The 27,241-nt window shown below is 43.4% G+C and overlaps 1 protein-coding gene across 1 annotated transcript; it reads right to left on the reverse strand.

Annotated features, from left to right (window-relative positions):
- Window positions 1-1,022: 1,022 nt before the first annotated feature.
- LOC310742735 (uncharacterized protein) lies at window positions 1,023-2,994 on the reverse strand (the record flags this gene model as incomplete). The annotated part of the gene is made up of 2 exons (XM_083572154.1): window positions 2,756-2,994; window positions 1,023-2,725 (listed from the first exon to the last, which is right to left on the reverse strand). Exon 2 carries the CDS (start codon window positions 2,667-2,669, stop codon window positions 1,023-1,025), a length of 1,647 nt encoding a protein of 548 aa, XP_083428280.1. The 5' UTR covers window positions 2,670-2,725; window positions 2,756-2,994.
- Between the last annotated feature and the right edge of the window lie 24,247 nt (window positions 2,995-27,241).

Genomic DNA, 27,241 nt, shown 5'->3' on the forward strand with positions numbered 1-27,241 from the left:
CTTACCATACCAATGGCATTTAATGGTATTGGTAATAAGGGCATACCTCCCTCTAAATCATCTGGCCCAAGAGAGCAAACAAGGCAATTGGTACTATTTGTAACATTGGCTACCATCTCAGCTAAGCCTACCCACATATTGTGGTCATGGCGGAATCCATATTTAGCAAATTTGGTCAAATTCAAGGACCCTTCCCCTTCCCAAGGGATCAGGATTAATAATAAAATCATGTTGATGTCTAGTATATGCATTCCTTCCACAAAAGATTACCTTATTGTGATAACAAAAAATATTAGCCCCAATATAATTCCCCCAGTGACAGAAATGGGGAACCACCAAGACCAAAACATATATCCCAAGGATCCCCAATGAGTAATATCTCTGATAATTGTTCCACGGGGGGGGCAGTCAATCAATTGTATAAGAGAATCTTCCCGTTCACAATCGCTGGTTCAGACGCTCCTCAAGCTTCAGGCGTGCGCAGGTCAGCCAGCTTCCAGGCTGTGGCTGCAGCAGGCCGGTCGTCTAATGTTGCCCGTGACCTAGCCCGTTCCCCGTAGGGCTAGATACAGGGGTTTTTGGAGAGAGTCAGTTTTAACGGATGAGAGGGGTCACCTTTGCACGTCCAACTGCCTTCGGACTTCTTCAAACGGGAGTGATGAATCCAGGGGGTCACCTCAGCTACCTTCACCGCTGTTGGAGTAGAGAGCAAGATGGTGTAAGGTCCACGCCACTTAGGTGCAAGTGGATCGCGTTTCCACTCTTTCACCCATAGCTATCGCCAGCCTGGAACTGATGAATCGGCTCGGCAATGCTGCACGGCGTGTGCTGAGGGCCCACCTGTTAAGAGAAACAAAAAACAACACGGGAGAGAGATTGCACTTGTCCCTGTGTCACATAGTCTCCTATTTGTTTAAGGTCAGCTGGAATATCCTGAACAAAGGAGGGCGGCCTCCCATACAGGAGCTCAAAAGGTGACAACTTAAGTCTTTTTGTGGGTGCGCCCCGAACACGAAACAGTGTTATGGGTAACACATCACTGCTGTGGCCAGCATTATCATCTTTTCCTTATGACACTTCTTCTTCTCTTGTTTCTCAGCCTCATCCCTATTCCGATAAACTCGACGTGCAATGGCCATAATTTGGCTCATCAGCATCCCTTCCCATCCTTCTGATTTCTGAATTTTCTTACGAATGTCAGAAGCGCACTGGGCCACAAATGTAGCAGTAATCATTCTGCTGTTTTCAGGGGCTTCAGGGTCAAAAGGAGTCCATATACGATAGGCTTCCTGCAGCCTCTCTAAAAAGTCTCCCGGACTCTCATTTGGTTTCTGTTCTACTTCTGAGACTTTAGACATATTAGTGGGCTTCTGGCATGCCCTGCGGATACCTTGCACAAACGTCTGGCGGTAGGTAGTAAGCCTGGCCAGGTGAATTGCATTGTTTGGATCCCAATTAGGATCTTCCAAAGGAAAGTTATCCTGGAGATGACGGTCAATATTAAAAATATTTCCCACTCTGGCCTGCTCACGCAAATATATCTGTGCCTTTTCAATTATGTCTCTTCTTTCCTCAGTGGTGAACAGAGTATTCAGGAGTTGGCGGCAATCTGTCCAAGTAGGACTATGAGTATTTACTATTGAAGTCACCAAGTCCATCATAGCCTGAGGTTTTTCTGCGAAAGATGGGGTGTGTGTTTTCCAATTCATCAGATCCGTAGTTGTGAATGGAATGTACTGGAGGGTCGAAGTTCGAGGTGGCCGTGGTCCGGGTTGCCCGTTAACCAGCACAGGCTCCTCAAGTGCATCAAATACTCTTCTAAGAGGGGCTACTACGTGACCTTTCTCTTCGCTTTGCTCTAGGGGCCTCAAATCATAGGGGATGGTATCTGTCCCAAGGCGTTCTTTTAGCAGCTTTATACGCCTGGCTGTATTGCTTGCTGACCGATCAAGGTCTCCCTGTAACTTCTGTAATAGTTCTCTAGGATTTGGATGTACAGGGGTTTGGGGTGGGCAATTGGTTGTTCCACTAAAGGAGACTGTAGATGGAGTTCTACTGGGATTCACAGGTGGAATAACCACTTCTGCTTGGGCTTTATTATAGGACTCCAAGGCCTCCTGAAGATATTTATCATAATCTATCAAGGAATCAAGTTCTGTGACTCCACCCCCATTATTCGTTCCACTTTCTTGCCTTGGGGTTACAACTGGTGGAGTATTTGGATTAGGCTCCCTTCGATGTGGAGCATAGGGTGGAGGTGGAAGCACCTCTTCCTCTGGTCCCTCAAAAATGGGTTTGAGTTTATTTGGCAAGATTCCTTTCCTAGCTTCGGCTTTTACAGCCAATAATTTGCATTGTTGGACTTTGCATTCCCTTATCCATGGAGGATTTTTATTTAATGTGCTCAGCCAAGAATCTATATATGAAAATTGTTCTGGGCACCCTCCCGTTTCTTTGGCGATATTAGTCCAAAGTTTGCTTACTAAATTTATATCAAAGGTTCCCTGAGATGGCCATTCAGTATTTTGTTTCGGCCACTCTAATTCACATAACGTTCTCAAGCGCTCTGGCGTCATTTTGACTCCATATGCCCCTGAGAAGGCTTTCTTAAAATTATTTAACATACATTCAAGAGGTGTATTTTCCCCCTTTGAACCCCCAACTCCCATTGTATGGCCCTGTGAAGTATCCACTCAGTCACTCACACACTCGCTTCGTGGGGTTCCTTGCCCAGTGAAGTCGCCTTACTGGGAACCGAAGTACTACCCACTCCACACTCAGGTCAGCTACAGATTGTACTTTCTCACACATACAATGCGCTGGATACTTCACCACACTCTACTTCCCAACCTTTCCCTTTTCCTCCACCAGACCACCATCTGATGTACCCAACCACCTAGCGTACTCAGTTTCCCCCTTACTGAGACGCAGAAGTTTGATCAAGACTTCTCTTCCTCCCAATTAATTGGAGGGCCAAAACCCCTTTGTGCACTTACCCTTAGCGGATCCCTCTTTATTTCTCTAGTTCCCCCCGGTCCGTCGCCGTCGGTGGGCAGGGTATCAGACAGACGAGACTTCTGCGTTCCCCTGGAAAAATGTTCCAGTGCGCGCTGGGTAAGCAGTTAGTGGTCCTCCCTCTTGTACCCTGCCCAGTAAGGCGAAGGGGCTGCGTTCCAGCAGACCACTTATCCGAGTCACGGCACCATAAAATGTAGCACCCTGCTTGTGGTTAACGCTTAGCTGGAATGAAATTTTCAACGCAGCAATAGAGAAATTAAAATAATAATTTATTTGTCAGACAAATAAATGTGAGGCACAGTGGTATAAGGTTACCAAGCTCTGGCCTGGCCTCCTGCCATTATGGCCAGCACTTATATTCCCTCAGCTCAGCCCCCTTGCTCCTCCTTTGGCTGCCTCTGTCCAATCAGCCTGGTTAAAATTCCTATTGGCTGTTTGCTAGAACCAATCATAAAAGATATACCCATTTCCTATTACCTTTTATGGGAGACAAAGAGCTATATTTCCTTCTATTTATAATTGGCAAACAGCCATTAACCTCTACAAGGCACCTTAATTACCAGATAACCTTTTGCCCTAGACTAGGCGCCTTAACTAACATTTCATCTTTTGCCCTATTGCCCTATTCACTCCAAAACAGATGGTGGCTAATTTTATCTGAACAGATCTTTTTGTTCACCTTCCCACACATTATCAATGAAAGATCTCCTTCTTTGGAGGTCATTAAGCAGAGGCTTGACAACCATATGTCAGGAGTGCTCTGATGGTGTTTTTCTGCCTGGCAGGGGTCCGGACCCAATGGCCTTCGTGGTCTATTCCAACTTCTTCTATGATTCTATGATTCTATGATTTCTTACTTTCTAAATCCTTTGCATAATTACATTTAAGCCAATATATTTCATACATAACATATATAGATTTTTAGAAGCAAGGATCTTGTCTAAGTAAAAAAGAACTTAGTAAAAGCTAAGTTCTCTAAGTTCTCTAAATTCTCTGAAGCTTCAAAGCAGCTTCAGAGAGAGAGGCCTCTTCCCTAGCCAGCTGCTGTTTGTATTAGCTCTTGCCCTTTTAACCTTAGGAAGATGTGGCTCAAGTTTAATGGGAGGCATAATAATTTATTACTATTTAATTGTGTTTTTGCAACCTTGATTGTATTCTATCATTTGTATGGTCAGTGTGACCTTTTGCTCCCAGCCTGTTTTATGACCGCAATAAACCAAAGGGGCCTCTGACAAAGACCTTGCCTGCTGGTCTCCTGTCTCGAAAGAAACATTTGTGAATTTAAGCTCATTTTTAGAATACAGGAATCTGATCAAAATATAAGCCTTGATTAAGATGCAGGCTATGATCAGATGCCTCAATATACTTTAAATTTTTTCCACTCTTCTTCCACCGACTCTTCTCCTTGGTCCCGGATTCTGCCAGTCATCTCAGCCAATTCCATGTATTCCATCACTTTCGTCTGCCATTCTTCCCGGGTGGGTAGATCTTGTGTCTTCCAATACTTTGCGATGAGTATTCTTGCTGCTGTTGTGGCATACATAAAGAAAGTTCTATCCTCCCTTCGCATCAATTGGCCGACCGTGCCCAGGAGAAAGGCCTCTGGTTTCTTCAGGAAAGTATATTTAAATACTTTTTTCATTTCATTATAGATCATTTCCCAGAAAGCCTTAATCCTTGGGCACGTCCACCAAATGTGAAAGAATGTACCTTCACTTTCTTTACATTTCCATTTCAATATCCATTTCAATACTTCCACTAGATGATGATAATGATGATAACAACAATAATAGTAATAGTAATAGTAATAATAGTAATAATAATAATAATAATAATAATAATAATAATTTATTTATACCCCACCCATGTGGCTGGGTTTCCCCAACCACTCTGGGCAGCTCCCAATAGAATATTAAAAACTCCCTAAACAGAGTTGCCTTCAGATGTCGTCTAAAAGTCAGCTCTTTATTTCCTTGACATCTGATGGGAGGGCGTTCCACAGGGTGGGTGCCACTACCGAGAAGGCCCTCAGCCTAGTTCCCTGTAACTTCACTTCTCACAGTGAGGGAACCACCAGAAAGCTGGACCTCAGTGTCCGGGCAGAACAATGGGGGGTGCAGACGCTCCTTCAGGTATACTGGGCCGAGGCTGTTTAGGGCTTTAAATGTCAGGTATAATAGGACAAGAATTACCAAAGGATTAGAAAGTACTGAAAGACAGTTTCAAGAATACCATATGCCCAGGGATGGGAAGAAGAAAGAGCCCCATCAAAAGAAGAATGGCTAATAAAGATGATGGACTATGTGGAGATGGTGAGGCTGACTGGGAAGATCAGGCACCAAAAAGATAACAAATTTAATAGAGAATGTCATAACTTTATAGAACATATTAAAGAACACTGTAGAAATCTAAAAACGTTAGCAGGATTGGCATAGCATTTGTAATTTAAAATCAGAAAGGATAAAAATGAAGCATAATAATTTGGATAAATGTAATTAGATGCAGTTAAATAAGGAAGGTGGATTTTAGAAGCCAAGGGAGGTGCGGAAGAAAGTCCAGGGGTTCAGGGAACCCCAAAAAGGTACTGATATGGACTATAGTTTTATGAAAATAAGTGTGTGTGTGTGTGTGTGTGTGTGTGTGTGTAATTTTTTTTTCTTTTTGAAACTTTTTTACACACACCCCGCCCCATTATTTATATATGGATTTTTCTCTGTTTTTGCCAAATTTGTATTTTGAGTTTCCAAATGGGCTTTCCTTCAATTTAACTTTTAAAAAAAGAATCTTTCTTCATCTTCCCTCGTGAAATAGACACACTTATTAGGCTGACTCACTAGTTTGAGACATGTAAAGAGAGCAGAGTAATATAATGTATAATGAGCCTTGGCTAGGGGAGGTCAAAGGGCAAGTTATCCCTTCCAGCCCTGATTGCTCTCATCAGGAAAATGCTTATAAAAGCTTTGAACCCAACACCTTAGAACTCATTACTTCAGTTTCCACTAATGAATCTCAGGGAAAAAGCTGAGCCTGTCCTGAGATTTATTACCATAATGCAATTAACCTTCTCTCCCATTAATTCTGGGATACTTCGGAGGATAAGGAATCTCATAGTCTAAGTAAACACAAAGAGCAAATCACATGGTAAAACTTCCCTAAACACAGTCTCTCAGGTTGCTGATACCTGCTGACTGCTCCCCACTTAAAAAACCCTCATTGCACACAGAGAGCTGGGTACCAGAAATGAGGCATTCAAAATTAAGACTTCAATATTTCTGTCACATCCATGGACGTTCTAAAATTTCATTATAAGCGCCTGAGATTGGTGTCTCTGCTCATTTTGTTTTTAAGGGAAATTCTTCCTTTCCCCATATTTTTTTTTAAAAATATTTCTGCCTTGGTTTCCTCAAAAGTCAAAAGGCTTCAACTGGAAAACAACAGCCAATGACATCATGACCATTTCAAGCAGCACCCAGGAAGACTGCAGCATCTAGTCTCCAATGCCGGATTTATGTATAGGCTAAGCAGGCTGAAGCCTAGGGCCTCTAAATCTAGGGGGCCTCGCCAACCCTCCCACTGCCCAGCGGGCAGTCTCCCCTCTCTGGCCTGCCCAGGCCTCCGGCCTGGACCCTGGCAGAGACACATGCCTGACTGGCATGTTCTCTCCCTCCTGGTCAATCGTTCGGGAGCTACAGAAGCTTTCTTCAGCCCGAACACCACAGCAACCGATGCCAACAGACATTGGCACACTTAGGGATCTGCAGAGTTTGCGCAGCTTGCGTAACAGACCTCAGCAACTCAGCATTTTGGCTAATCTACTTTTTTTAAATATACACACACACAGAGCACTGCAACATGGCTCCCCCTCTCTCTCTAGCATCAGACAGCAAAGAGAAAAAGAACAAAGGACAATAGTCCCACTTCACGGAACACAGTAGCACAAACATCCTGTCTCCGTCACTTCCCACTCTGTGGAGTCAAAACATACACCGTCAAAAATCCCATGGCTGCAATCATGGAGCAGGCCTGGTCACCATTCTCCTAAAGAGGAGAAGCCTAGCATGGAAGCCTTGTTTATAGGACGCAGATCTGAAAGGGCCACAAAGGATAAACTACCCAAGAGGTATGCTGAAGAGTTTGCTAAAACAGTCATAGCAGATACAGCTGTTGTTAGTAACTCAGAGAAGGTTTGGGAACCTTCAAACTTCCAAGAGGTCCAAAGTTTAACCTCAGAGGATGCTGTAAAGGTAAAGGGACCCCTGACCATTAGGTTCAGTCATGGCCGACTCTGGGGTTGCGGCGCTCATCTCGCTTTATTGGCCGAGGGAGCCGGCGTACAGCTTCTGGGTCATGTGGCCAGCATGACTAAGCCGCTTCTGGTGAACCAGAGCAGCGCACAAAAACGCTGTTTATCTTCCCGCCGCAGCGGTACCTATTTATCTACTTGCACTTTGACGTGCTTTCAAACTGCTAGGATGGCAGGAGCAGGGACCGAGCAACAGGAGTTCACCCCGTCATGGGGATTCGAACTGCCGACCTTCTGATTGGCAAGTCCTATGCTCTGTGGTTTAACCCACAGCGCCACCCATGGTTAAATGCCATGAGGGCTGAACTTGATTCCTTAGAGAGGAACAAGACCTGGGAACTAGTTCCAGGCCTGCCCAGGTCACAAAAGGTTTACAAAGTTCAGTTATTGCAAAAGTTTTCCAGTGTTAATTTTATGCATTTTTTAGAATCACCATGGTATTTAACAATAATATCTTATGACCTTTAGAGGAGAAATTGTGAACTGTAGAATTTTAAATACCCGTCATCATCCTTGGCTTCACTCAATTTTGTTTATATATATATATATATATATATATATATATAGAAATATTTATTAAGATTTTACAAAGACAAATATACAAAAACACATAATAAAAAATAAAAAAATAAGTAAACATACAGAAAAAATAAGAAAAATTAAAAACAATTATTTTTCATAACTTAAAACTCATTTGCTTGTTTCTTTGACTTCCTCACACCTCCCCTTCTTGTATTCCCATTTAAATAATCAAATCAGCAAATCCTTGCCCTCTTTCATTTATCTTATCTCTATAACTTAACATTTTATAACTCAGTATTTTCATCCATTATCAATTCATTTTTGCATATCCTTATTAACTTTGTTGCTAATACCACTTATTTCCAATCCAACACCATTTTAGTTATTTTTTTACCTATTTATACCCTTCTTCCATATTCTTAAAGCATTACAGCTGGAAACCACTTAAATTCTATCCAACATCATTCTAACATTCATTAATTTTACAATATTTCTGTAGATAGTCTTTAAATTTCTTCCAATCTTCTTCCACCAACTCTTCTCCCTGGTCTCAGATTCTGCCAGTCATTTCCGCCAATTCCATATAGTCCATCACCTTCATCTGCCACTCTTCCAGGGTGGGTAAATCTTGTGTCTTCCAATACTTTGCAATAAGTATTCTTGCTGCTGTTGTTGCACACATGAAGAAAGTTCTATCCTTCTTTGGCACCAATTGGCCGACTATGCCCAGGAGAAAGGCCTCTGGTTTCTTCAGAAAGGTATATTTAAATACCTTTTTCATTTCATTATAGATCATCTCCCAGAAAGCCTTAATCTTTGGGCACGTCCACCAAAGGTGAAAGAATGTACCTTCATTTTCTTTACATTTCCAACATTTGTTATCGGGCAAATGATATATTTTTGCAAGCTTGACTGGTGTCATGTACCACCTGTAGATCATTTTCATAATATTCTCTCTTAATTTTGTTTATAACACACTTCCATTTTATTCTAGTTGGGGGATGGGGAGGGGCCTCACAAATGGAGTAGCCTAAGGTCTCTCTTCATCTAAATCCGCCCTGCTAATCTCCTAAGGAGTTGTAAAACGAAAGAACAGGCAGTCACAACAGTGGCGTAGCGTGGGGGATGCAGGGGGGGGCGGGCCGCACCGGGCGCAACATCTGGGGTTAGGGCAAATCCATGGGTTAGGGGGCGCAAATCCACGGGTTAGGGGGCGCAAATTACTTGCCTTGCCCCGGGTGCTGACAACCCACGCTACACCACTGAGTCACAAAACCCCTCATCAAACATAGGATAAGCACAGCCAAAACAAAAAAAAACCCTACTTCCTGGTCATGAGCATTTTATGGAAGCTGTTTTCCCCCTTCAATGATTTTCATATGAAATTAGTTAATTAAAAAGAAACAAAACACATAGAAGAAATATTGCACTCAGCACTACTTTAACTTCAGTTTGATGCGCTAGTCTCCCATGTGTGTGGCTTATTTTCATAGGAGAGCATCCATCACCATCATCGTTACTAATTAGACTACGCCCATATTAAACACCGTAGAAAATGAAGATAGATGGCCCTAGCCACAAAGTTGCAATCTACTAAACAAACCCGTCTTAAGTTTTACATTCCAAGAATAATTCCCCTCTATCCTAAGCTAGTTATCACCTCCTGGTGAGACTGGAGGGACATCGCTATGCCTGACATTAAATCCTAATTATTGGGTTCTTTTGCCCCATCTTTTCGTGCCTGGCAAACAGCTGTGTCATGCTTATGATAATATTCTGTTCTCTTGTTAATTATGCTGTTTAAAATGTGCATTTTATATTTGACTTCACTTCGCAATGTTTCCTTTTGAAATGTTTAAGATTTTTTTTGTTTGTGAACTTTGTGTTAAATATGTATTCTGTAGGTGGCCTCCTTTGTAGTGTTTTATTTTGAAATCTTTGAGATGGTATTTTGGTTTCCTGTTGGTTGTGCTGCTTTGACAGGGTTGCTTTATATTTGACTTTCTTCAGAAATGTTTTATTCTGGATTGTTTTATTGAGGTTTAATATGCTGTAAGGTTTTTCTTAAAAATATAAAGCGGTATAGAAATTTATAAATTAAAAAATTAAGTTAAAAATTAAAGTTAACCAGCATGAGTTTACAAGAAGGTCGTCCAGAATAAAGATGAGCAGGCCAAGGCAGGTTAGAGGGAAGGGGCACATGCTTCGCATATTAGGAACTAGTCTTACACTGTCAGATCACTAGTTCACCTAGTTACTCTGCACTGCATTTTCACTGTACCATACCCTCCAACATTTCACTGCTGAAAATAGGGACATCCTATAATAATTCATGAGAAGAGAAGACTGCCTGGAAAAGACCCTGATGTTGGGAAAGATGGAGGGCACAAGGAGAAGGGGACGACAGAGGACGAGATGGTTGGACAGTGTTCTCGAAGCTACGAACATGAGTCTGACCAAACTGCGGGAGGCAGTAGTGCCTGGCATGCTCTGGTCCATGGGGTCACGAAGAGTCGGACACGACTAAACGACTAAGCAACAACAAATAATAATTTTTATTATTCATACCCCACCCAACTGACTGGGTTGCCCCAACCACTCTGGGAAGCTTCCAACGTATACAAAAACTTAATAAAACATTAAACATTTTAAAACTTCCCTATACAGTGGTACCTTGGTTCTCAAACTTAATCCGTTCCGGAAGTCCGTTCCAAAACCAAAGCATTCCAAAACCAAGGAGCACTTTCCCATAGAAAGTCATGCAAAACGGATTAATCTGTTCCAAACTTTTAAAAACAACCCCTAAAACAGCAATTTGACATGAATTTTACTATCTAATGAGACCACTGATCCATAAAATGAAAGCAAAAAACAATGTACAGTGGTACCTCAGGTTACATATGCTTCAGGTTACAGACGCTTCAAGTTACAGACTCCGCTAACCCAGAAATAGTACCTCGGGTTAAGAACTTTGCTTCAGGATGAGAACAGAAATCACGTGGTGGTAGCACGGTGACAGCGGGAGGCCCCATTAGCTAAAGTGGTGCTTCAGGTTAAGAACAGTTTCAGGTTAAGAACAGACTTCTGGAATGAATTAAATACTTAACCCGAGGTACCACTGTACTGCAGGCGCACAATCAATCAATCAGTAGCTGAACTGGGTTCCACACAGTCACAAAAACAAAAAGAGCCACAAAAACAAAAATGCAAAATAAATAGCAAAAACAGAACACAAAATAAATACCAAAAACAGAAAGACCTCAGCATAATACTCAAAACGGAAGTGTGGCACTCAAAACAGAAGCGTAACACTCAAAACGGAGCATGTTCAGCTTCCAAAAAAAGTTCACAAACCAGAACATTTATTTCTGGCTTTGCAGTGTTTGGGTTCCAAGTTGTTTGAGTACCAAGGCGCTTGAGAACCCAGGTACCACTGTGCCTTCAGATGTCTTCTAAAGGTTGTATAGTTACTTATCTCCTTGGCTCAGGGGGTCACATAACTCCATACCCTCCAACATTTTTCTGATGAAAATAGGGATGTCCTAAGGAAAAGTGGGACATTCTGGGATTAAATCAGAAACCAAGATGGATTCTGTAAATCCAGGACAGTCCCTGGAAAATAGGGACACTTCGTGGGTCTGCTGTACCAACCTCCTTGACACCTCCCTCCCCTCCCTCCCTCCCTCCCAGTTGTTGATGTTGTTTAGTCGTTTAGTCGTGCCTGACTCTTCGTGACCCCATGGACCAGAGCACGCCAGGCACTCCTGTCTTCCACTGCCTCCCGCAGTTTGGTCAGACTCATGTTTGCAGCTTCGAGAACACTGTCCAACCATCTTGTCCTCTGTCGTTCCCTTCTCCTTGTGCCCTCCATCTTTCCCAACATCAGGGTCTTTTCCAGGGAGTCTTCTCTTCTCATGAGGTGGCCAAAGTATTGGAGCCTCAGCTTCAGGATCTGTCCTTCCAGTGAGCACTCAGGGCTGATTTCCTTCAGAATAGATAGATTTGATCTTCTCGCAGTCCATGGGACTCTCAAGAGTCTCCTCCAGCACCATAATTCAAAAGCATCAATTCTTCGGCAATCAGCCTTCTTTATGGTCCAGCTCTCACTTCCATACATCACTATCCCTCCCAGTAAGCAGCACTATTTACATGCATTGCTCCGCCTACTTTTGCCTCTGGCCACAGCCACCACTGACATGTGCCCCCCACCCAGAAGGGTGTGTGGCCCTTAGGATGCAGCCTTTGCCCTAAAACCTTCCAGCTCCATTTGTATCCCTTCTTCAAACTAAAAAAACAACAGTCCTCTTCATATGCATGAGAATGAAAAAAACTACCTATTAGGGAAATGTTTTTTAAAAGTATACAGTACTCTCTCTTTTTAATTCAATGTACTTTTTCCAGAGCTGCTCATTTAGCACACTGATTTTTCCAGATGAAAACCTCAGATAGCAGATGTTCTAGTCTGCCAGAAGCCACAACTTAGAGAGAGAGAGAGAGAGAGGGAGAGAGAGGGGGTGGGCTAAAGTTAGGTTCTCAAAAGACTATTTAAAGAATTGAGTGAATAACCTCATCTCCCAAAGTGCCCCTTTAGCTCCAATGAAATTGTGCAGGTGGGGTAGAAGAAGAAGAAGAGAAGAAGAGTTTGGATTTGATATCTCGCTTTATCACTACCCGAAGGAGTCTCAAAGCGGCTAACAATCTCCTTTCCTTTCCTCCCCCACAACAAACACTCTGTGAGGTGAGTGGGGCTGAGAGACTTCAGAGAAGTGTGACTAGCCCAAGGTCACCCAGCAGCTGCATGTGGAGGAGGGGGGACGCGAACCCGGTTCACCAGATTATGAGTCTACCACTCCTAACCACTACACCACACTGGCTCTAGGGTAGGAGTCATACATATCTCTTGCCAAATGCAAGATGGTTCTTATTCATGAGATTCAGAAGCAATACAAATACAAGTGAGTGAGAAGATTAAAGATTTTATTCTAAACACCAAGCAATATATACATACCAAGCAAGCGCTTCGATCTGCCACTGGGAAGCCCTCAAGAAGTGGCGAAGTGAATCCCCCAGGTAGCCTTAGGTTTCACGAGCTTCTCAGAGCTATGCCCCAAAACCATTTGATTTATAGATTATTGATAGCTAGCCTGTATGGCTTGCCCAACTGCCTGTGTGCAAATTATTCAATAAATGTATGGCCATTGACTTTGCTTCCAACTAGGTTGTGCTAATGGTAGCACATCAGTGATCACCACAGCAGGGTCATAGGATCAGTTTGCCCATAAGCCACATGTTGATCTGCTGAACTTTAGGTCCCTTCCGGAAATATATCAAACAAGCATGCTGATTTGTTTCCACAAAATATATGCATAGCTGTCAACCTTCCCTTATTTGGCGGGAAACTCCCTTATTCCAGTGCCGTTTCCCGCTGCTATCCCGGATTGTTGATATCCCATAAATTTCCATAAATTTCACTTAAGCTGATAGTAGGAATGCTCTAGCTTCACACACTTACCTTCACACAATGTGTAATTAACTTGAGGAATTTTTTTACCGCAGGATGTGGTGAGGTCAGTACTTTAGATTTACAAGGGGATCTGAGAGGTGAATGGGAGATACGGTTTGTCAGTCTTAATGGACAGCTAAATAGAAACTTAACCCCAAAAGTTAGGACCAAGATTCAAATCCTGACTGGGTAACTTTGCTCACTAGTAACATTGACCCATGAGGACAAGATGGTTGGCCAGTGTTCTTGAAGCTACCAGCATGAGTTTGACCAAACTGCGGGAGGCAGTGGAAGACAGGAGTGCCTGGGACAGGTGAGGCTGCTGATCCCTTATTTTGGCTGCTGATCCCTTATTTTCGAGGCTGCTGATCCCTTATTTTCAAATCTGAAAGCTGACAGCTATGAATATATGTGGAGGTGATACTTCAGCACCATCGTGTGGTTATTATCATGTGGTTATTATCTTGCAGGGACACAGGTGGCGCTGTGGTCTAAACCACTGAGCCTCTTGGGTTTGCCGATTCAGGTCAGAGGTCTGAATCCCTGTGACGGGGTGAGCTCCCATTCCTCCTTCCCAGCTCCTGCCAACTTAGCAGTTCGAAAGCATGCCAGTGCAGGTAAATAAATAGACACCTCTGCGGAGCGAAGGTAAACAGTGTTTCCATGTGCTCTGGCTTCCATCATGGTGTTCCGTTGCGCCAGAAGCGGTTTAGTCATGCTGGCCACATGACAGGGAAAGCTGTCTGTGGACAAACACCAGTTCCCTCACCCTGAAAGCGAGATGAGTGCTGCAACCCCATAGTCGCATTTGACTGGACTTAACCGTCCAGGGCTCCTTTACCCTTTTTACTTTTTATTATCTTACACTCTCCACTGTAGTTTCCTGTCACTTTTCATACAGCAAAAGCTCCAATTTGTGTATGTGGAACTATGTTTGTTATGCCAGAGCGCTATTGAAATATACTCGGAGTCGAGAGTGGATTTCCTTCTCTTTATTCAGCTCATAGTGGTGAGGAGGAATGGAAGTTCCCCCAGAATGTCTGCTTTATATACATTATTTACACAATGGGCCCCACTTGATTGGCTAATTCCGGGATTCACCTGTAGGCCAATCAGGTTGCGGATTCACTTCCACCTGGAGTTGGATTGGGTGGCTCCTGTAGACCAATCAGACTGCTGCATTCTGAATCCTATTGTTCTAGGACCAATCAGACTGCTGCATTCTGAATCCTATTGTTCTAGGAGCAATCAGACTGCTGCCTTTTGGATCCTATTCAACTCAGTACATAACAGCTTTATAGCTGTTGTTTATCGCAGTGTACCCACTCTCTTTGGAGCGGTTGTTAAAATAACCTTTTGCGCACACAGCACCTATACGAATGTGGGAAATGTGGGGAAGATTTGTGCCAAAGTGTTCCAGTCTCTCTCTGTGTGTGTTAACTTTCCCTTGAGATAGAAATACTGAATGGGAAGGGTACCAGCCAAGCCTTCTAAATATGCTAGTTTTTTTTTTATCTTGTCTCATGGAGGAACTCTCAAACACCTGAGCCACATTGCCAGTCTGAATTGGCACAGTCCAAGCTCCAGTTTTCCACTGCAGTGAGAACAAGCCAACTCAACAGGAGAGAATTGCCAACTCAACAAAACAATTAGTCTTCAGAAATGAAATTTCCTTCCTGCCAATGGGAGATCAACGTCTGCCTATAATAAAAATGCAGCAATTTCCCCTTTTACCTCTTAAAGTCAATGCTGCAAACTTGATCTCCATTAATCAGATGTCCTTGTCACTAGCTATAATCAATCATACATTGGAAGAAGAAGAAAAATCACTGGGTTTTCATTACATACATTTCTTGTAACTAATGAGAACAGAAGCAAGATATTCAGCCACTAATATATCACACGCATTCTTTCTGAAATGGATTTATTCCCAAATCTCCCCAGGAATGTGGAATTTTCCCAAAGGGAACAAACAATGTTCTGATTTGGGGTAATGCTTCAAGTTTTATAAAATGTATATTTTAAAATCTTTTTTAGTGTGTAGTTTATTCAGAACATTCAAGACAGAACTATATGTCAGCAGCAAACACAAGAGTTTTCTTTGCTGTGAAAAGTGAGGGGGACAGCTTTTTTGTGGGCAGTTTTAAGTTAGGAGTGGAGGGGAAAAGAACTTCTGCAGATGGCCTGTTTATTCTGCATTCATCCCGATTCATTTGCACAAAACTTATGTGGTAATTAGACTATGTCTGGCCTTTACTCATCATTTGTTCTGATTTGTGTTAAGGGGTGGTTCTATGACATTAAACATTTATTTATTTATTTATTTATTTATTTATTTATTTATTTATTGATGTGTAAGTTGCAGGATGGTTTGCAACAAGGCAAATGGATTTTTTTTAATAAAAACACACACCATGAAAACCAAAACAGCACAATCCTTTAAAACACACACATTTTTTTAAAAAAAATTATTTTATTTCACAAGTGTAGAATTATAAAAATACAAATTACATATCCATATTTAGATTTTTTCTATAAAAAGCCACCATGAAATCCTAAACAGCACAATCCTTTAAAACACACACATTTTTTTAAACAAATTATTTTATTTTACAAGTGTAGAATTATAAAAATACAAAAAAACATATACATATTTAGATTTTTGTCTGAATCTCCAGCCTTCGCCCCCTCCCCTCTGTGGGTCCTATTGTCAACCTTTTCAACTGCATATTATTTCATAATCCATATTTTACATCTCTCCATGTTGTCCATGATATTTGCTACATTACAAGTGTTATTAGAATCCTGCCAATGTTTTCATCTGCTCACAGTGGTCTCCTAGATAAATTATAAAATTTCCCCAATCTTTATTGAAGCTTTTGTTTTCTTGGTTCCTGAGCTTTTGGGTCAGTTTTGCCATTTCAGGCTACTCCAACAGCTTGGTTTGCCATTCTTTGTCTTCTTTCCATCTCTGGGCTAGTAGCATCCGTGCAGCACTTGTTGCATGCAAAAAAAGTCTTTTCTGCTCCTTTGAGATATTGGTGCCTACAATTCCTAATAGAAAAGGGTTGTTTTAAAAAAAAAAGGTTATTTTAAACATTCTCCCCCCAATTCATTATATATCATTTCCCCAAAACAAATTACTAATAGGAGCAGCAATCAGGTCTCTCCTTCAATGGCCTGCCGACAAAAGATGCATCTAAACTAACCACCTAGAACTACAGAAAAAGATGGCCATATGTACCTCAGAAGGGGGGCGGGTCCGCCTGCATGGAGCCACCACTAAAAAGGCCCTTTCTTAGGGCTCGGAGCCACATACTTCATACTACAGAAGAAGCACCAGGAATCTTACCTACTGATCCTAGAGCACAGGCATGTTGATGCATTCATCCTGATTTGCTTGCAGGGTATTTACACATCTTCCCATTCATCATTCATCCATCCTGTTATGTATTCAGTGGTCTGGGTTTGCCTGAGCTTCAGTCTGGACTCAGGATTCTGAGCCCCTGTGTTCTGATTCGATACATGCTATCCAATCACAGAACATTCCAGGACTTGGGCCTCTGCCATTGGCCCTTAAACTCTGAGTCATGATTCGCAGCTTGGAAGTTTAGACAGCCAATCGCATTGGGAGTGGGAGTGGCCCAGCCCTTCAGAAACGTATATAAGCAGTTGCTTTGCCCCTGTTGTCCAGTTCTATTAGTTCAATAAAGGTTCTTGCTGTTATCACTGTGTCTTGCCTCGTGGGAACCCACCTACACTTCACATCCCATACTTTTAAGTGCATTTCCCTATCACTTTCCAACTTGTAAGAAATCTGGATTTTAAAAAAGTGGATTTATTGCTCTAGTTGTACAAACCTAAAATTCCAGTGTGCGCTTGAATCCATCCTGTAAAATAGTGACAGATTGGAGGCGGAAGGAAAGGAGTGCTTAAGTGGCCAGTCTTGCTTTGCAGGTGTGATGGCCTGGGAATCTGATTCAGAGGCTGAACCGGAGGAATCCCAGCCTGCACAGGAGTCCCCGCCTCCAGGGCCGGCTGAGCTGGGGCAGGGCCTTGATTCTGAAGCACCGGCACCTGTGCCGGATCCTCAGGAGCAGACACCAGGTGAATCCACTCTGGCTCCGGAGGCGATTAGGGACGCATTGCCTACAGGTGCGCCTCTCCCAGCCCTGTCAGGGGAAAGTGAGTCTTCCCCTGGGTCCAGTAACCCACCGGCCTCTCTTGAGCTGCAGAGGCTCAGGGCAGAGAGGCGGAGGGAACTGGTTTCTCCCAGGAGATGTGCTCACCTCAGTGGTGTAGCGTTGGGGGTGCAGGGGGGGCCGGCCGCACCGGGCGCAACATCTGGGGGGGCGCGCTCGCACTTGCAGTGCTAAAATCCACAGGTTAGGGGGCGCAAATTACTTGCCTTGCCCCGGGTGCTGACAACCCACGCTATGCCACTGGCTCGACTTAAGGCCAGGAGAGGCGGGTCACCTGGGGGCCGGGACTGCCCCTGGCCTCAGAGAAGATAAAGGCCAGTCAGCCCGGTCTCAGGTTGCGGGAGCAACGTCGTTGAAGAGCTGTTTCGGCCAGCACCCAGTCCTGTTCCCTCAGAGTTCCTGTCCTTGCCCGGCTCCTCGCTGTGGACCCCGCTTCGCCCGTGGAGGACTGCCTGCCAACCCTCGACTCAGGTCCTGGACCTCGCCCTACGGTAACCTTCCCCCTGGACCAGCACAGCACAGCACGAAAACGTTAGCAACTGAACATTCCACCAGTCTTTACTTTATCTTCTGCTTCTTTGACTGAACCTGCAGGCATGCTGTATAAATCATGCCTCTCCTTTTCTTAACTCCCATACTCCAGAGAGTTCTACAGCGCTTTGGTTTTAAGTATTCCTGCAGCCTTTCGCTATGCATATCCCTTTGCAGCCATTAGCTCATTAATCTTCACAACAATCCGGGGAGATGGTTCGATATTATCCCCATTTTACATGCTGAGAGAGTGACTTGCCCAAGGCCACCTCAGGTGCTTTCATGGCTGGAATGAATATAAAGCCAAGGCAGCAATTCTATCCATACACGTCTTCTTGGGGAGAAGTGCCATTAACATTTATGAGATTACTTCTGAAAAATCAGGCGGGGTGTGCCTCAAGTTGAATTGCCAACTGATCAGTCCTGTTCACATGTCTTTGAGCATTATCTTAATGTCAGAAATTAGCAGATTAATTTTGGGAGAAGAATAAGAAGAGTTTGGATTTGATATCCCGCTTTATCACTACCCGAAGGAGTCTCAAAGCGGCTAACAGTCTCCTTTCCCTTCCTCCCCCACAACAAACACTCTGTGAGGTGAGTGGGGCTGAGAGACTTCAGAGAAGTGTGACTGGCCCAAGGTCACCCAGCAGCTGCATGTGGAAGAGCGGAGACACGAACCCGGTTCACCAGATTAGGAGTCCACCGCTCTTAACCACTACACCACATGCAGCAAAGGAACTTAAAAGCAATTACGACTCATATACATACAACTCATAATAAAAGCAGAAGTGTCAAACTCAGCCACACTCTTCCAGCCACAATTCCCCTCATCCAAGAGAAAATAAGAGGGAAATAAAATTAGAAACATACCATGAATTTTTATTTTATTTCAGCTTTATTTCAAAGGGAATGCAATCCTATATTTATTTATTGCATTTACTGTATTATACAACTTTTAAAGTGCAAAAGGTAGCATACATGCCCCCTCTCCCTGCCTCACAATAATCCTGTGGAATAGGCTAGGCTGAAAGATAGTATCCACCCCAACATTACCCAGTAAGCATCATAGTTGAGTGCGGATTTCAGCCTAGGTTGTCCAAGTCATAATTTGATATTATAGCTGAGAGTGGCTAACCTATGGCCCTCCATATGTTCCTTGTCTGCAAGGGAGGATCATGAAGGTAAAATTATCAGCTCCAAATATCTGCAGATCCTGATATTGTTGAAGGCATAGGAATAGCAGCCAATTAAAAAAACATTGGCAACCTTACTCCAAAGACCAGTGGTATATTCAACTGCTGCTGCTAGCTCAAATACAAAAGCCTGTGACCTTCCAAGGCCTGGCATCTTGTTGGCTGCTGTGAGAATAGGATGGGCTCTTTATGTCCTGATAAGTCATCGTTTCTCTGCACCATTTTCTGAGGCATTCCACAGGCCTCTGTTTAGTTTCTTCAAACCGCAAGCAATAATAATAATTTATTATTTATACCCCACCAATCTGGCTGGGTTTCCCCAGCCACTCTGGGCAGCTCCCAACAGAATATTAAAAAGAATAGCACATCAAACATTAAAAACTTCCCTAAACAGGGCTGCCTTCTGATGTCTTCTAAAAGTCAGGTGGTTATTTATTTCCTTGACATCTGGTGGGAGGGCGTTCCACAGGGCAGGCGCCATTACCGAGAAGGACCTCTGCCTGGTTCCCTGTAACTTCACTTCTCGCAGTGAGGGAACTGCCAGAAGGCCCTCAGATGTGGGACCTCAGTGTCCGTACTGAACAATGGGGCTGGAGACACTCCTTCAGGTATACTGAGCCGAGGCCGTTTAGGGCTTTAAAGGTCAGCACCAACACTTTGAATTGTGCTCGGAAACGTACTGGGAGCCAATGAAGGTCTTTCAGGACTGGTATTATGTGGTCTCAGCGTACACTCCCAGTCACCAGTCTCGCTGCCGCATTCTGGATTAGTTGCATGTCGAGGTCCCCAAGCCACCCCATATAAACACACAATTCGCATGGAATTTTGTTTAAGGTTTTTGGCATAATTTTGGCCACAACTTTATTAAAATGCAAAAAATGTGAGTATTTGCTTAGGCATTGGTTGCGACTATCTGACCCCGCATTGGGGACAGACTGACATTTGCACGACCACGAAAGTCAGAAAGGGGAAAACATTCTGGGGGAAGCAACGGAGCAGGGAACCTGCCCTCAGCCCTCCCGAAATGCTCCCAGGGGCTCTTGCGTGGCCCTAGCCCCTTGACAGGGTTCAGACAAAAGCAATGGGGAGCCCCTGTATTCCTTTAACGGAATACCCTTGCAGCAGCAGCATTAGAGGGGCAGGCACAGCCAATCCATGCCCCTCCACCAACCAATTCCATAAAACCAATGCCTTAACTGTAATCTTACAAGTTGTGACGCAGTAGGCAAAAACCAGTCGGCACCAGCCAATCAGCCAAATGGACAAAATTCCTACTGGGCCCCTGCCCCAATAGCAGACGACCCCATGACAGGCACAGCAAGGTCAACACGAACAACCCTAAATATAGGGAGGGAGGGCGGGCAATCTGATGCACGCAGCGAAAAGAGGAAGCTCAATGCTGCTTGCAGGGAGTTTTAATACTTCTGGCTGTCAATCACGAAATGGCAACATCAACATCTCCCCAGCAACAAGGGAAGCCCAATCACAACAGTGGCCAACTAATTTACCCGCCCAGAAACAGTGGGGTGTCTTGTTAGCCCCCACCGCAACACGTGCTCTCCTTGAAGGAGAACACGCTTTGTAGTTTCCAGGTCTTCAAAGGTAGCCCCACATAGAGCACAAGGTACTTCCCCCTTTAAGTTAGGGGGATTGATGAGGCATTTTGTAGTACACTCCAGAAAGTCGTCTCCAAAATATCATAAGGAAACCCCCATGAGCAAGTTAGAAACAAGATTTCCTTCCTGGAATCTGTGTTCGGAAACCCTGCGTCACTTGTCCCCTTGTATAGATGAAGTTGGTCTTTAAACAAATTTGATTTAATATTCTATTTCTGGACTATGTAGCGGGAGCTCTTGAGCTATAGTTACCCATTTCTATTTAAGCCACTGCTTCTCCCCGTTATTTGAATACTATTTATTGCCTGCTCGGATATTCCCTTTGCATAATCAGATGTGGCACTACTACAGGTTGAAATAGCAGCTCATGGATAGCATGAAAGAAACTGTCACTTGCAATCATGTCACGGAGGGCTTTCTTTTTATGCTCAGGTTTTCCTTGCCCATTTTTATTATTCTCAGGGCTGGTGACTTAAGGCTGGAATGTGGTGATTCATGATTACACCCCAGGGGCATTTTTGTGAATTCCATTCAAGAAAAAACGGCAAGCTTGTTTACCTCCTAATTCACTCAAGTATAAAAGCAGTGGACAGTTTTTAAAAAAACAAACAAACAACAACAACAACAACAACAACAACAGGAGAATACTTCACATGAATAGTTCCTTTATTACAGGCATGTCCAAAGTCTGTTTCAGGGGCCTAATCCGGCCCGCTGGTCTGTTTAATCCAGCCCCTGTGGCAGTTTATTTCCTGGGGTAAAATCCCAAAAAAACCCTCCACAACTTCAACCCTAAAAAAAGCTCAACAAATGAACAACTTTGGTTGGCCTTCTCGTTGGCCCTCATGGCCCTTCACTTCATCAAATCTGACTCTCTTTGAAAAAAACTTTGGATACCACTGAAAGAGATCACACTATGGATATGTCATCAGACAATATTCTCAGAAGCATTTTAATTTGTCTTTTGATTTGGGTTGCTCATCAAAATTGACATGCATTTTAAGAGGTAATTTTCTCCTGTCCTCTTTTTGTGTGTGAATAATGTATATTTTTAACTATTGTTTTTTATGTTTACAGTGGTACCTCAGGTTAAGTACTTAATTCGTTCCGGAGGTCCGTTCTTAACCAGAAACTGTTCTTAACCTGAAGCACCACTTTAGCTAATGGGGCCTCCCGCTGCTGCTGCGCCGCTGGAGCACGATTTCTGTTCTCATCCTGAAGCAAAGTTCTTAACCCAAGGTACTATTTCTGGGTTAGCGGAGTCTGTAACCTGAAGCGTATGTAACCCAAGGTAGCACTGTATTTGGAATATATATATAACTTTTACCGATAATTCTAATCTCTATCTTATGTTATATGTAAGCTGCTTAGAGGTTTTCAGCAATTAAGCAGCATACATTTAAAAAAACCAAGTAAGTCAGAGTTGCAAGGTAATTGCAAGCACAATTGCATGAGGATTGTAACTATAATTGGCAGGCTCTTCCCTTTCTGACCTCGGCCAGGCGAACTGCCTAAAGAATGCATCTCAGCAGGCACTAGGTCATGCCTTAAGGGAGAAGGAGCACTTTGGGTGACTCCACCTCTCTGCAAATAGGCTTTTAGAAACATCTGCTCAAGACTCAGCACACAGACACAAAAATGGTCTGTATAAGTGTGCTGAATGAGGACATGGGAGACCAGGGTTCATATATCCATGCCTAAAGCTCACTGAAGATCTTGGGCGACTCACTGTTCCCTGGGATAACCTATCTGGTTATGAGGATGAGATTGTCAGGAGCTCAGCCTACACTTGAGTAGGACCCTGGTAGAGACACATGCCCGACTGGCATGTTCTCTCCCTCCTGGTCGATCGTTCGGGAGGTTCAGAAGCTTTCTTCAGCCCGAACATCACAGCAACCGATGCCAACAGACATCGGCACACTTAGGGATCCGCAGAGTCTTCGCAGCTTGTGTGACAGACCTCAGCAACTCAGCATTTTGGCTAATCTACTTTATTTACATATAAACATACATGGAACACTGCAACATGGCTCCCTCTCTCTCTCTAGCATTAGACAGCAAAAAGGAAAAAGAACAAAGGACAATAGTCCCACTTCACGGAACACAGTAACACAAACATCCTGTCTCCGTTACTTCCCACTCTGTGGAGTCAAAACATATACTGTCATGTGATAGACAACAATCCCAAGACTGCAATCATGGAGCAGGAATTCTAACAGAGATGGGGAGGTGTCAAACCACATATGCCTCTTTGAGCTTGGAGGAAAGGTGGAATATAAACTCTGCAAGGCCCTGAAGTTACTAACTAGGGAAGAACAATGGGGTGGGGTGGGGTGGGATCTGGGTTTATCCAATGTGAAGGGCTCCTTGTTCACTTGCCCTTCTATTTTTCCTGAGCAAGGCCTCCACATAGTTACTCAAACCCACAGGATAAAGCCCAAGATGTCTAACAGGAAGATGGGAGGTCTCCTCTTACCTGTCCAATTTGATGCTAGCTCTGATTGGTTACTGGCTAGCAGCTGCCACTCAAACCATCCTGGGAGAAGAAGACCTTAAAAACTGAGCTGTCCTATACAGTTTTGTCCCTTTTGATCATCAGGAATCCAGACAGTGACTTCCTCTACATCAGAAAACCTACAAGTGACTATGCTCGCTGCTATATGAGTAGATCGGGAGCACTGTGTTGTTAATAAATAAACTGCTGATTTATTAATTTATCATAGGAAAGAGATAAGCTGTTTCTTTGCCATCAACTTCACCAGAGGGTGGGTCCAAAAATGGGTTTTAACCTATCTTTGATCATTTTCACCTAGAATCTTCCATGCAAGAGATCTTGTAAAAGAGATCTCACTGTATGGTGGAAGTGAAAGAAAGGCAAATTCCATGCAACTTTCCCCTTTATTGGGAAAAAGAATGAATCTGAAACACCCAGTGTCACAATATTATTATTATTATTATTATTATTATTATTATTATTATTATTATTATTTACCACCCTTTATCCAAGGATCACAGGGCAGTTTACAACATACTACAAAACATAGTATAACAAACAAAACAATAACCCCACAGAACCACGGAGCAGTTTACAATATAAAAACACAAAAATACATAACATAGTAACAAGTGAAACAATACACACCCACCCACAAACACAAAGTTTAAAAGGCCAGAGATTGTTTAATTAGCCAAAGATCTGGGAGAAGAGGCTTTTTTTGGCCTGGAACATCTAAAAATCCATTAGAATTTAGACAAACCTTTCAGCCCAGCTTGCTTCAGGTGGGGTGAATATAAAATGCCCCCTAAGATTGGGTGTGGGGAAATTCTTCCAACGTTTGTTAGGAGACTAGTTTTAGAATGCGCATGGTGGTTGAGTGGAGGGTTCTTTTGGTCTTTCACTTTAAAAAGCCTTGCGAACATGTAGTGACAGCAAGGCTCACTGCAGTCTCCACACACGATCCTTGAGTCGGAATATAATGGACTCTGTGCTAGTTATTAGGAGCATCCTTCTTATGACCAAAGGGCTAAATAAAGTGTTTCGTGAATCCCCAAGGCCAGACCCCTGAACTGAAGGTTTGCTTGGGCCCTGATAAGCACAGGATCAAAATAAGCCCTGACAACAGCTTTTACCTGTGCTGATTTTAAGAAACGCTCCCTTGTTTCCTTCAAAATGGAAATGGGCAAATAGGAAATGTGCCTTTTGGCAGCTAGGAAGATGAATTAGTAATTGCATAGCAAATGCACCTTGTCATTTAAATTTTTTGCCAGAACGCGCATTCCAGTCAGCAGGGGTGTTGTTCTATTATTCATAAGACATGAGATAAGTATTATTTGAAATAATGAACCAGGGTGATTCGGCAAAATGCAGTGGCAAGGAGCACTTATGTGCGCGTGCAGTGTAGCTTTTCAGTTCGCCTCAATACATTCTCGTGCTCCTGAAGAAAAAAGCAAGGACCAGCCACGTTCACAATCATTCTCTAGGGCCATAACTGCTAGACCTTTTCTGAAAATGCACGATGACGTTCAATGCATGTATGCAGCTGTCGGGCTTCAGGGAATCCAGTCCCCCTCCCTCACAACAGACTGCCAGTAATGGAAATACAAGAAGCTCTTACCAATGTCTTTTATTCGATATTCACAGAGAGAGGTTTAGAAATGCAGCCTCTTGAGGTAATGGCTTTGCTCTGAGTAATCTCCCTGCTTCCCTTCTCAGTCGTCAACAGCACCAGATCCCTTACGGAGGCTATGAAGCCAATTGCTTCTTGGCTCTCTGCTCTCCTACTTTCACTGCTCGCCAGGTTCTGGGAAAAGGGGGGTCTGGAATGCTCTCTAGTGATAATGTGGCAGCCAGCTGTTCCAGCTCTGCTTCTCCCATTACAGTGGTACCTCGGGTTACATATGCTTCAGGTTACATACGCTTCAGGTTACAGACTCCACTAACCCAGAAATAGTGCTTCAGGTTAAGAACTTTGCTTCAGGATGAGAAGAGAAATCATGCTCCGGCGGTGCAGCAGCAGCAGGAGGCCCCATTAGCTAAAGTGGTTTTTCAGGTTAAAAACAGTTTCAGGTTAAGAACGGACCTCCGGAACGAATTAAGTACTTAACCCGAGGTACCACTGTATTTCCTAGCTTTGCCCCTCTTCTCTCTCTGAGCTGTGACCCTCTGCAAACCACCATTGGAAATCTATACTGTCCTCCTCTTCTCAGGAAGGTTCAGGAGGAGGGGGAGGCAGTCTCCGCCATTCCTCTTCTGATGCCCAGTCCCTGACAGCAGTTTGGTTTCTGAACTGACACCACTGAAAATTCTACGAGTATAGCAGCCCAAGAGAGGTAGCTGCTGAATGTGTGGACTAACTCCTCTTTGGCATCAAAGGGACTAAGACAAATTATTGGAGGATGAAACTATCAGTGGCCGGTAATAGTCATGATGGCTGTATATGCTGCCTCCAGGGCTGTTGCTGTGGAGCAACTGTTTGTAGGCTTCCTGTAGGCATCTCATTGACCACTGTGAGAAAGAGGAGGATGTCACCAGTGTTGCTGTTTCTAGTGCAGCAGACTTCTGTTTGTGCAATGGAACGTCCATTGCATCTCCTCACCCTCTAGACACTCTCAAGATCGGTTCCTTCTGGTTCCTTCCTGTTTTGGGACTAAATAGGGAAGGGGAGGGAGGAGGAGGAGGAGGAGGAGGAGGAGGAGTTATTTATTTATACCCCACCCATCTCACTGCATTTCCTCAGCCACTCTGGTGGCTCCCAACTGAACCAGCATGTTCTTATGAGACAAAATGTGTTTGTTTGTTTTTGTAGATATCTGTACCATGGAGTCATAGAACTGTGTTTGAAAAGGTGACCAGAACATTCTATTTGTCATGTTTAATCTGCAATGCATAGCTGTCAACTTTTCCCTTTTCTTGTGAGGAATCCTATTCGGAATAAGGGAATTTCCCTTTAAAAAAGGGAAACGTTGACAGCTATGCTGCAATGGTCCCTCCACATATCCCAAGCCGTAACTTGCAAACTTATAGGCCATCTTTCCAAAAACAATTGTTTTCCGAGGTGGTATGCCAATAGCTATAAGCAGTGCTTTTTTCTGGGAGGACGAAGGGGTACACATACCCCCAAATATTTTGTAAATCTAATGGGAGAAGAAACTACATTTTTTAAAAAAAATTTAAAAGTTTCTTCTCTAGCATGGTGAATCATCAGTTCCGTTGAATAGCACAGTGAATAGTCAGTTGCCTTGCTACCCCCGATGGTAGCCTCATTTCCTGTCATGATGTTTCCTGAGTTTCAGATGGAAGCGAGTGTTTAATGTGTGAAGTAGGAGCTGGAATCTAGCATGGTGATTGGTCAGTTTCGTAATTTCCACCTCTGATGGCGGCTTCATTTCCTTTCCAGGTGTTTCCTGAGTCTCAGACGGAAGTGAGCGTTTAATGTGTGAAGCAGTGTGGAATGTGGATGTGTGGCGTTTTACTGATGAAAGTTTGGCCTCATTGAGGGGCAGTATTTCAATATGAGGTGGAAAATTGTTGCGGACTCCAACAGCAAGCAGATGAAAAGGGAAGATGTTAGTGCACACAACCTCGTGCCAATGTGGAAGTTACAGTGAGCTGTCAGCTGTGTAATATGAGGTAATGCATGTTCTTTGTACTTTTGTCCATTTACTGTATTTATTTTCCCCGATTTGAACTATAAAATGGTGATTTTCTTGAGTCAAAATGAGAGTACCTCTAAACATTTTTTTAAGGGGGGGAGCACTGGTTGTAAGACTAAAAAAACAATTGCCCAACCTTTACCAATATTTAGATTTCAAAATGGACAGATTTTAGGTTTTCAGTTTCAGTTTAACTAGTC

Source organism: Podarcis filfolensis, assembly GCF_964270895.1.
Source record: "Podarcis filfolensis genome assembly, chromosome: 9".
In the NCBI taxonomy this organism is placed as follows: domain Eukaryota; kingdom Metazoa; phylum Chordata; class Lepidosauria; order Squamata; family Lacertidae; genus Podarcis; species Podarcis filfolensis.